At 36.9% G+C, this 11,305-nt stretch overlaps 2 protein-coding genes across 2 annotated transcripts in view; one reads left to right on the forward strand and one right to left on the reverse strand.

The window, feature by feature from the left end:
* Positions 1–11,305, reverse strand: part of LOC138052024 (large ribosomal subunit protein bL20-like) — a 596,113-nt gene that overhangs the window by 115,166 nt on the left and 469,642 nt on the right. The window lies entirely within an intron of this gene.
* Positions 1–11,305, forward strand: part of LOC138052021 (oxysterol-binding protein 1-like) — a 36,519-nt gene that overhangs the window by 20,435 nt on the left and 4,779 nt on the right. Inside the window, exons 7-14 of the mRNA XM_068898373.1 lie at positions 3,038–3,122; positions 3,399–3,494; positions 5,124–5,249; positions 9,260–9,359; positions 9,949–10,032; positions 10,192–10,252; positions 10,588–10,637; positions 10,858–10,919. Of these exons, the coding sequence (XP_068754474.1) occupies positions 3,038–3,122; positions 3,399–3,494; positions 5,124–5,249; positions 9,260–9,359; positions 9,949–10,032; positions 10,192–10,252; positions 10,588–10,637; positions 10,858–10,919 (664 nt within the window). The remainder of the gene's footprint in view (positions 1–3,037; positions 3,123–3,398; positions 3,495–5,123; positions 5,250–9,259; positions 9,360–9,948; positions 10,033–10,191; positions 10,253–10,587; positions 10,638–10,857; positions 10,920–11,305) is intronic.

The following is an 11,305-nucleotide window of genomic DNA, read 5'->3' on the forward strand; positions in this document are numbered from 1 at the left end:
TTCAACGAAAGCAAGAGCCGTTTTTTGCTATCTTTGTGACCGGTACCTTCCGGTGAGATTAAATGGCTCGAAGTTGAAGCTTTGGCCGAGGACGCTGAATATATCTGCTCTTGTTCGCTCATTAAATATAGGTTTCCTCTGCCAACTGCAAATCACCCGCGAATGTTTCGGGAAGGTTGGATGGGTTCAGAGAAGTATGATCCATTTCTTTCAGAGCTTTGCTTTTTTTGTTATTTCAGAGGTTTGAAAGGGCTATCATATTGTTGCAAGTTATCGTGCTTGTGTCTTGGCGCTTCGCTATCTGCCTAGTCAACCCCTTTCCATTATCGCAAATCATAAACAAACAGGAAATTAAACAAACTGATGTCTCATTTTGACAAGTACTAAATGACCAAAGAGTCCCAAAATTTTGAAAGGTTGTGTGACTGATCGCGACAAATCTGTGGGTCAGTTTATTTCTTTTGAGCGGTAAATAGCGAGTCATCGATCAATTTCTTTTCTAATGGCTTGAACGTAACACTTTATATGCAGCTTTAGTTGAGCCCTGTAATGATGGTACGAGTTGTTTTGTCTTCGTTCGGTTGCTTGGGCCTTGGTTGTCGCTCAGAGTCGGAAGACAGCCGCTATGTCAACTGCCTTGATCAAACATGATTAAAGGAAAAATGGTAGTAAGTTTTGCATGTGAAGAATGCCTCAGCTGGTAACCCCAATGCAGAATTTAATTTGATTGATTTTGTAAGTGTTTGCGACTCTACTAAGACCAACATGAACAGCATTCAACAATCAACGTTCTGTTTACATTTCTAAAACTGGATCGCACATGACAAGAGAAACCTACTGATGACCCTCGCTAATCACAGGGTACACATCAAAGCCAACTTGTGCTTAACACCATCTTGTAAATTCATTTGTACATTCCTCACTTCATTTGAAACAAATTTCTATTGTTTATGCTCATGATTTAATTTACCGTTAGAGTCGCCAAGTAAGTGTTTTGTTTTGTTCTTCATGAGAATGCCGCCAATTTAGGTTGGACTAATTCGCATTTCTTCTCTTTTCCGAATACTTGCAACGACTAAAACAATCAAGATTTCGATGGTTTGTCGAGCTGAATTGTTTTAAATAAATCACAGTTAACCCCAGATGACACCCAATAATAATATTATAGCATGCAGCCATGTAATTATGCGCTCACTTGAGGTAAATTAACAGCGTTTAAACGCGTCGTTTGTGTAAACCTTTTCCGACATGAAATCTTACGCACGCGTTTTTTTCGCGTTTAAACGTTGTTTAAATGCGTTTAAACAGTGTTATAACGCGTTTGCGTTTAAAACCATAAAAAACGCGTTTTTTTGTTATTCACCTTAATCCCCCTTTTCCTAAATAAGGTCATTTTATCTTTTTCTCAAACTGGAAGTCAGTTCGTTTATGCATGCACAGTTGATCTGAGATTACGAGTGCTAGGAAGGGTGAGGAAAACCCTCGATGAAAACCTTCAATGAAAACAACACTTTGTGTGGTGATTTTTGCTTGTGAGTGGGGTTTTCTGGTCAGCTCATGATATGATGACGTCAGTTACCAGAAGCAACATTTCACTTCCTTAGCAATGTGCGAAAAATACAGGGTTGCATGGATGGTTCTTTGAAGTAACTTTTTCCATGGAAATCTGACACCACGTCAATCAGAGAGCGCATGCGCAACTAGTCCCAGTCCTCTACCGTGCGTTGCATTCAAAACTCTCATAAAACGAAAGGAAGAGGCAGTTTTTTCAGTGGATGGGAACTGTCCCATCGTTTTTCGTAGACTGTAGCATAGAATTTCTATTTGGACAGAAAATGGAACTGATCGTTTAAAAAGTGTATGAAAGGAGGGCCTTATGACAATTTTTGGATTACTTTCTATTTAAAAAAATCCATGCTGCAGATTTTGTGTTAGAATATTCTCATACGGTTGCATTAGAAAATTGTGAAAACATACATGTAGTTAACCTGCTGAGTTTTTAGGCATTTTCTATTTTGGTCAGGTGATTTACCAAATGCGGTTGTGAGTTGAACCAGGCAAAGAAATGTTAAATTGGGACACACTTAGCAAAAAAGGATAACTGTAGAGTTAAAAGGGACTCAAGAAATGACTATTTAAAGAGGTCCATAGCAACTGTTTGGTACTTAAGATCTTTCCCTTTTAATGCTAAAAAGAAACAAAATATGACACAAGCTAAAATGAAACTGATTTTAAGCCAGACTGTCATGAATGCACTTATCAATTTTTTTATCTATACCATTGCCATGGTGACTTCCTTTGCTAATGTAATGTTGTAAATGAACACCTGTCTTTACCTTTATTTGAGCTATCAAAGATATCATTAATCACTTTTTTACAAGACTTTCAATGAAGAGCTTGTATGTGAAATAAAGAAACCACAGGTAGCCCAAGTTCAATATATGAGTATGTGTATGCAAGAGTAGAAATATGAGGCTTTGTATGGGGAAAACGGTTTTTCCCAAAATTAAAAAAAAAAAGATTTTATTTACAAAATTTTGCTTACCTTGCTTCAGTCTTGGTTCTTTGTTTCTGGTATGGTTTCTGGGTCGATTAAGAGCGATTTAGGTGGTTCCAAGGTTAGCAATTTTTTATTTTAAATAGTAAATATTTATTTTTGAGAAAAACTGAACTTTTGCCCATATTAAATCCTCATAATATTTCTACTCTTGCGTTCCACAGATACTTCATATATATAGCTTGGGCTACCTGTGGATAAACAAATTTGTTATTTTTGTTTTCAAACTTCAAAGGCATCGCTACCTTTCATAATAATTATTGTGGCATATCAAGGGTGTCCTATTTTTATCACACAAAAGCTAATTGTGTCAGAGCTATATAAAGGGAACCGTATCATTGAAGATAGAAAATTCATAAACACTTTTTTTGGAAAAAAGAAAGTTGATTTCCTTTATAGTAGAAGTCAAGGTTCCCTTATAAGGCTTTTTAAACATTATTGTTGGAGGTGTTTACTTAATTTCCATTTGCTTTTTTGTAGGTTTTGGAAACCTTTCAACCCACTTTTAGGTGAAACGTTTGAGTTTATCAACAATGATGTTGGATATGCACTTATAGCTGAACAAGTAAGTGTGAAAGCTGCAAAAAGTGTTTTGTATCATATTTTGGTGGTCTGTTGTACCGGTATTTGTATAAATTAGGCCTTTTTCAATATATTAAAATTCAGCTTGATAGTGAGGCAGTGAGGACAAAGACAAAGGAAAGTGGATGATATGTAAATATTTTTCACATTCATTCGTACGTGTTTCTATTGTCTTTGTCCTCACGATCAAGCTGAATATTTGATATTTCAAAAATGGCCTATTGTGGAGCCTACAGTAACATCTTACTTTGTGTTGAAGGTATCACATCACCCACCCATCTCTGCACTTCATGCTGAATCAGACCATTGGATATTCTGGCAGGAGTACAGAGTTGAAACCAGATTTAGAGGACAGGTATAGCTTAAATATTTGTAACAGTATTTAATATCTATATTTATGATGCGTCCAAACGGACAGAAAATACTTCTCAAAATATATTGGACTTCTTTTAAATATATAATCATGTAGTACTTGTTTCATTTAGACATGACTTGATGTAGAATTATTAAGCTTGTTTCCAAATAAATACACCATCTTGTACATATTTTTAACATTCTGTTTTGAATTTTGATACCTACTTGAGATACAAAATTAATATACATGTACCGGTAACTTGAGTGACATACATGAAAAAAATAATTATTATAGAAAACCTTTTTTGCACATCCAGTCTGCTTCACAACGAAAACTAAACTAACTAAATTAAACTCTGAAGAAATGGCCGGGTAACCTTTTGGCAAAAAAATATCAAACTTCTTCCTTGTTTACATCAAACTTCTTATCCATTAGACTAGTGAAACCGATATTGGAATAGTGTCCAAACCCTGACAGAAATGTTTGCTGTCAAATCAACATGGCTGGCGAAGGTGGTAAACAGCGACGACCGCTGAGGACGTTTGGTAAGACTCGTTATCCTTTTGGCAATTGCCATCGGTCTCACTGTCAACTAATCAAGCATTTGCACCAGCAACTCTTACTGCAAATTTTCCGGCTTATGTGCGATACAAGTTTTTTTTTTTTATGATTGTTTATGTGGCTCAAGTTATACTGTACCTGTATTTGTATGTTATTTATCACAAGTAAGTATCAAAATTCAAAACAAAGTGTTAATTAATATATGTACAAGATGGTCTATTTATTTGGAAACAAGGTTTATGATTCTGCATCAAGTTATATCTAGACGAAACAAGTTCTATATATGCTTCGAACAACCTGGGCCAGAAGTGAAAATTCAAAGAATGAACTGGCATGCCATTGTTTTGAAATTATCCCTTTGCTTATAAAATAGAAATGCCTGCCTTACAGGCTAAAGATATGCACACCTTTCTTCGCTCTTTTAATACTTTCGTGCCTCTTGCTTCAAAAAATTGGCAGCTGTTTTAAAAAAAAATACCAGTCACTGCTCCCAGTTTCCACACCAGCCCTCACTTTCACACTGAAACTCCTAGTTTAATGCCTATATAATGTTAACCCTGGCTTTGTACTATTTTCCCCTGAATCTGTCCCCTCTGACAAGTTAAATCACCTGGTGTTTGACAAAGTAAAATGTACAAGTATCACTCTTTGGAGGAATATAGTGTTAAATACAATAATTATGATAATTTAATTGTTAATTTTTAGCGGAAAAATGCACTATTTCTGCGTCAATGGGATTCCTGGTACTCACCTTCCACCATTGTGGCCCAGTATCGATTCCCGGATTGGATGCCCTATGTGGGCCGAGTTTGTTGGTTCTCTACTCTGCTCTGAAAGGTTTTTCTCTGGGTACTCCAGTTTTCCACTCTCCTCAAAAACCAACATTTGATTTAATTTGATTTGTTCTGATTTCATTTAATAATAATAATTTATAGTGTCCCAATTAGAGCATTCATACTCGGCTAAATATCCTTGAGACTTGAATAAAGTGATTATTTTTATGACTGTTTTTATGGTACACAGATTTTAATGGAGTCATTGCTATTTCTTCTGTTTACCTTTTGTCAGTTTTTCAAGGCAACTCCAACTGGTATGTGTCATGTGAAGTTCAAATCTGATGGACAACATTTTACTTGGAAGAAACCAGTCACAACTGTTCATAACATTCTTGTTGGCAGCTTGTATGTGGATCAGGTGTGTGTAGTGTATACTAATTAAAACTTGCAATTTTGTGCACACCTGCTTCTGTGCAATTCAGTTGCTGCTATGTATGGATCAGACTTGAGCCTCACATTCGATTCAAAGAAGTTCAAGTTTTGTAATGCATGCATGTAGCATTACAAATTCAAACAGTACTTGTAGTCTTACATTTGTACACTCCATTTTTTTACGTTGTTCTATAAAGGGAAACAACCAGTGAGAACAATGAATGTACATGTCTGTATATCCCTTCCAAGGGTTTAATGGTCCTTAAGCTTGGGATAGAATATCACCTCAACGTTTAACAATCATTTGAGAAGGTGAGGTGAATATTCCTGAGGTGAATAATTGTTTTAGTATAATTGTAACATACAGCTGTAGGTGATTAGTATATACCAGAAGCTTATGACCTTGTAGCGTTCAACTCTGGTTCAGAGCTGGTTTTTTTTTAAATTAAAATTTATGTCTTTAAAATTTATTTATTTAATTTATATATTTGGATGTAACGTAGCTCCTGCATAATTTCCCGAGCGTGCAGCTTCTATCTTATTTTTATCCATATTTGGGCATAAAATTGGTGGCCTAAAATCCCCAGCTTTGTGGCAAGGAACAAGAGGTGCAAGTGACATGCGCCAAGGTCATGTGCTTCCGTATGTACTCACTCAGTGATCTTGGCGTTCCAAGCAATCTGATTGACTCGCTATCTCTGAGTAATCAATTGAGCATTATTCATGCGTGATCCAAACAAAACAAAATGGTCGTCATAAACTCGCGTTTCACCAGCATCACCATCAGAAATATTGAAGATACAAAATGATGCTATTCTACAGAATGCAAAGAGGGCGACAAAGTTTTCAACGGTAAGATAAGACTTCATACAACACTGTGTTTGACTTCGTTTTTCCACATATTTCAAAACTTATTAATATTGCATGAGCCTAACGGCCTATTAAAGCATCGGTAAAACGTCACGTGTATGCACTTTTATACCTGGAAATCTATGATCATTCTGAAAAGCCCAATTCACTATTTGCACAAATCCCATAATACACCTCTTTTACCCTCCAAAAATCTGCATAGGCATTGTTTTCGACTTCTCTTTTGACATGAAAATGTCCCAGGAGAAATTGCAAACAATGGTTATGCAAAAAATTTTTTGGGGGTAACAGAGGTGCATTATGGGATTGTGCAAGTAGTGAATGGCGTCTTTGATTTCAGTCCCAGGGAAGTGCGGGGCTGAATGTACAAGGCAATTATCGCTAATTCTCAAATGAAACGATCATATATATTATAAAGATCACTAGTGATCTTTATGAAATAGTCCTAATCATTTTCATCGAAATTTCAGCTGTTACTCTTACCCATCCTCCTTCGAAGCTTCAGGAAATTTTGTCAACCAAAAGATTCAACGACTCTGCTGTCATGTTAACAATGTTCGTATCCAGACTTTGGATTTTGTCCCGCTCCACGTCGAACCCAGCTTCTTCGTTAGCTGCGAAAATATTAAAAGACTAATTTGGGACATATCGTGTTGATTTTGGAAAGGATTTTTCCAGCAATGCTTTTTTCTTCATCTGCAGTTTTCAATTCTCTATTTTCGAATTCCCAATAATACACTTTGTTTGCCCCCAAATTTTGCATAAACGATTGTTTTCAAATGCTCTTGGGGACACTGCATATTCCCAAGAGCATTTGAAAACGATGGTTTATGCAAAATTTGGGGGGCAAACAGTGTATTATGGGGAATTCGAAAATAGAGAATAGGCAATTTTACAGTTGTTTGCTCAGCGACCTAGCCTATGAATGGCTGCGAGGCTGTCGGTGACCTTGCATTGATACAGGCCCCACTGCTTTTATCATGTAAATACACCTTATTCAAAAATGGCCGCCATTTAAATATTCTTTTGTTTTTATTCAAATTAGCCCTGGATGCCTCGTTCTTAAGCTTAAAATTCAATAGAATATATTATCTTGAACGAGGCAACAAGGGCCAATTTATATGTGCATAAATCAGCGGCCATTTTGGAATAAGGTGTATTGTGTGGTTGTAATTCTAATTAGTCCGTATTAACATTACAAAAGCACGGAGGTTTGTACCAAAACAGGGTCACCGGCAGCCTCGCTTCCATTCGTAGGCCAGGTAACTTAGCTTCAACTGTAAAATGGTCTATTTTCTGAACTTTGTCTTTACACAGCATTTTTAATCAACCTTCTTCAAGCATCGACTGGGGCCAAAAAACGACTGAAGGAGACAACATACTTTTAAAATTATTACCATATTGCTTATAAGGTCGAATTGTTTTTCTTGAATGCTAATATCTTCCCCTCACAATTTGAACCTTTGTTTGGACGCTTTTTGCTACGCCTCGTGTTTTTAAGCCCGTTAAAACACTGCTGCTCGTTATTTTAAACATTACAAAGTAAATCTTTACGCCAACAATTTGTTTCACTTGGAGTAATTCTATTTGTAGGGCTAGTTTGCCATCACTAGTTTGCCATCAAAGAATAGGTGGTTTTCACGTTACGTCATTGCCGCCATTTTGGTGGACGAAAGCAAAAGATTTCTCATTAGCTCCTTTTGTTCGTCTACCAGCAATTGTACATTGCAGCATTGTTATCTGTGTCTCTAGAGATTGGTTGCAAACCACCTTTAGAAAGGGGACTGGTTTTGAAGCTCGGCAAACATCAAAGGAGCAAAATGAATGGTGGCATAATATCATCTGAGCCGCGATTTCAAAGAATAAATGTTAATTATTTGAAAAATATGCATTTTCCTTAAAACAATTAATTTCTTCGTCTGTTACCTCACCAAAATGGCTTGTGGTCATTAAACCAAAACAAAAAACAAAAAAAAAAAACGCTTTGGCGATTATCACGTAATAATCACCTCCAGGGCAACCAATCAGTGCAGAGAAGTTTCAAAAATCAACTGTGACATTGTACTAAAATTTAATAATTATTTGTTCTTGTCCTGATTGTAATTGAATGACTGAGATGGAAATTTTAACTTCGTTGGAGGAAATGAAGAGATGATACCTTTTCAGTTGCGGCGACTCAGGGACACTCGGAAAAAAATTGGAGTGTTCCTTTGCAGGAGTGGTACCTATATATGACTTGTAATTAGCAGTTTGGATGATCTACCACTGAGCTATAGAAGACTCATGGGACCTATGCCATTAAACTAGCTTCAGGTGACAACGATGGTCCTGTTATATTGCAAGGACTGAAATTGTTGAAATGGAAAAAATTCTTGGAATCATAATGTCGTAGGTTACACTCCTGCAAAGGGGCGCTGGGACTTTGTCTGAGTATTCCCGCGTCTCCATTGCAAAATTAAAATATCATCTCTGCATGTGATTGTAATAGTTCATCCTGCTTTTCTTGAAGATTGGTGATCAACCATTTCTGCCTTTGTTTAATTTTTTTTTTCCAAGTGATGTCAATGTAATATAAATACATGTACGTAGATGGAAGTCGTGAAGTAAAAGGAAGAATCAGTTTATTGAACCTGTCTCGTAGTGCTATCATAAAATACATACTAAATTACATGGGTGGTCAGCCACAATAATATTGGTAAAACGCAGCCATGCATATTTGTATGTAAGAAAGGTTCTAAGGCCGCCAGGTGGTATGTTTTTGGGATTACCGGATCAAACCCGTGGTTGCCAGCTCGAAGTTTGCCACCATGACGCTTAAGAGGTGTGGCAACAGGTGGACAAGAAAACCAGAGGACCTGATTTTCTGCACAAAGTTCTTGCAATCTACCTCACGACCCTTTGATGGTGGTGTTAGACCACAGCCCATGAAAACGCAGGAAAAATTATCATTTTAGTTTCTCCAAAATATGCAAAAGTAGATATGGCTATTCACTTGGGCCATCCTGACTAATTTCTAAATGTTTATTCATAAGTTGCTCAGTACAAGCTGCATTTGTAGGTGTGATGGCCATTCAATACTGTTCTCAAGCATTTTTGTTTTCGTTTTCTTTGATTTGAACTTTCGAGGAAGGAGACGTAGTGGTAACAAATCACTTTACAAGAGAGCAGTGTACAGTTCATTTCCAACCTGCAAGGAAGGTACAAGATGATTATAAAAGACTAACAGGTACGTCAAGATATACATTGCATTATGTACACACATGTTGACATGACAGAATATTATTAATGGGAGGATGAAGAATTTAGGCTTGAATGGGATCTTTGTGATATGGGTGTAGTATTCTGCAAATTGAACCATTAAGCCATTCAGAGGATGTAGCTGTAATAATGGATAATAATGGATGTAATAATGTAATTTATACAGGAATTTTTGTATAGATTTTACCTTTTGTCATTTTCATATATCTTTCTATTTTGTATAATACGCAATTCAGCCTTAAGGCTGCTATGTATTATTGTTTAATAAACCTCTATCTATCTTGGAAGGGCTTGTTGGGGAGATGGGAAGTTTGCGAGATGTTGTTGAGTAAAGACCGACTTGAATTGTTCTGATAAAAGTTCGGCCTTCCCTTTGCCATCGTGTACAGCCTCCTCTCTCGCGTTTTCCTTCAAGGGATAGAGAGATGCTAACTTTGTCCTTTTTCGTTGACCATCATAATAATTATGATATTATGGTTTATTGGGTTAATTTTGAGATGCTTTTGTGCTGTCAGGCACATAAAACACTCATTTGTTGTTTGTGTTTTGTGTTAAAGGTGAAGTGCGAGATGTTGATGGACATGTGAGTTATCGTATTGTGGGAGGATGGGATACAGGCCTGGAATTACTATCTGTGGATGGTGGGTGTACAGAATTTCATGTTTTTAGTTGATAGCATTGAAAGGGAAAATGGGAAGTGGTCAATAATTATGTTTCAGTGTCTTTGAACAGGTCCATTTTGTTGCTATTCAAGACAGAGTGTGAAATTGTGTTTTTTTATTACATGTACTTACCTGTAGATGCCAATGTGGACCCTGTTGATCTGTGGACTGCAAATACCAAGCCAGAGGATTCATCAAGGTATGCACACCAAGAGACAAATTCCTTGTAGTGCACCTCAAAAGCACTGTTGCTTATGCAGTCCAAAAGTTTTATGTCTTTTGTTACAAGTGAGCAATTGCAATGGAACCTGAGCAAACTGACACTGTAACTAATGACAGTTTCATTGTTTTGTGGACTTCTCTACCAAGTTAGAGTTTGTCAAGTGTGACTGGGTTTGCCATATACCCTGTAAGAGTTGAATAGAAGGCAGTAATTTGTTAATTGTTGTCGTCAGTAAGCAATATGGTTTGTGTTTTTTTGTTTGGGAAGGTGATGTAAAGCCAACTGATGCTTTTATTCTGCATGTTTTTCAGATTTTATGCCTTTACCAAGTTCACAATTCAGTTAAATGATCCGGAGTATGGTGAGTGTGATCAGTTGAAAAGGGGCAGATGAGAGAGAGGGCCGGACGACTTGAAATAATACAGGCAAAAGGCCAAGCTCTACATTCGTAGGTCAGCAAGCATTAGCTATACATATGTGACCCCGCAAAAACCGTGACTCAAGGGTTGCTCGGCAGCAGACAGGGGGGTGTTTGCTCACCGTATTTTCTAAAGTTTAACCTTGTCGAAATTGCATTTCAGATGTGTCCTGTCACACTGACAGTCGGGTCAGAACAGATATTCGCCTCTTGGAGTGTGGAAAGGTACAACTTTTGACGTTTAAAGGACCGCTTTGATGAACACCGCCGCACTTTAGATAACCTTAACACCAAATCCAACCCCACTACAGTCGGAGAACATATTCTCTCTTCTCTCCAAAACATTTCTAACAACATGCAATTAATTTCTATGGAAAAGATATTTTCCAATAGAGACTCAATCCGTAAGGACCAGGGAAGCCTTTTTAATTTCAAAAGGCAGGACAATTGATCCCAACCGTCGAAATATCCGCAAAGAAACATATTAGATTTCATTCTGTTATTTCCAGTATCTTCTGTTATTTTTTCCGTTACTCTTTTAGTATTTGGATTCAAATTAGTTGTAACTACCATATTTATCACATTTTTTCCCAGTATTCAGGGCTCCAAGC

The sequence above is a fragment of the Montipora capricornis genome, chromosome 6, assembly GCF_036669925.1.
Source record: "Montipora capricornis isolate CH-2021 chromosome 6, ASM3666992v2, whole genome shotgun sequence".
Lineage (NCBI taxonomy): Eukaryota > Metazoa > Cnidaria > Anthozoa > Scleractinia > Acroporidae > Montipora > Montipora capricornis.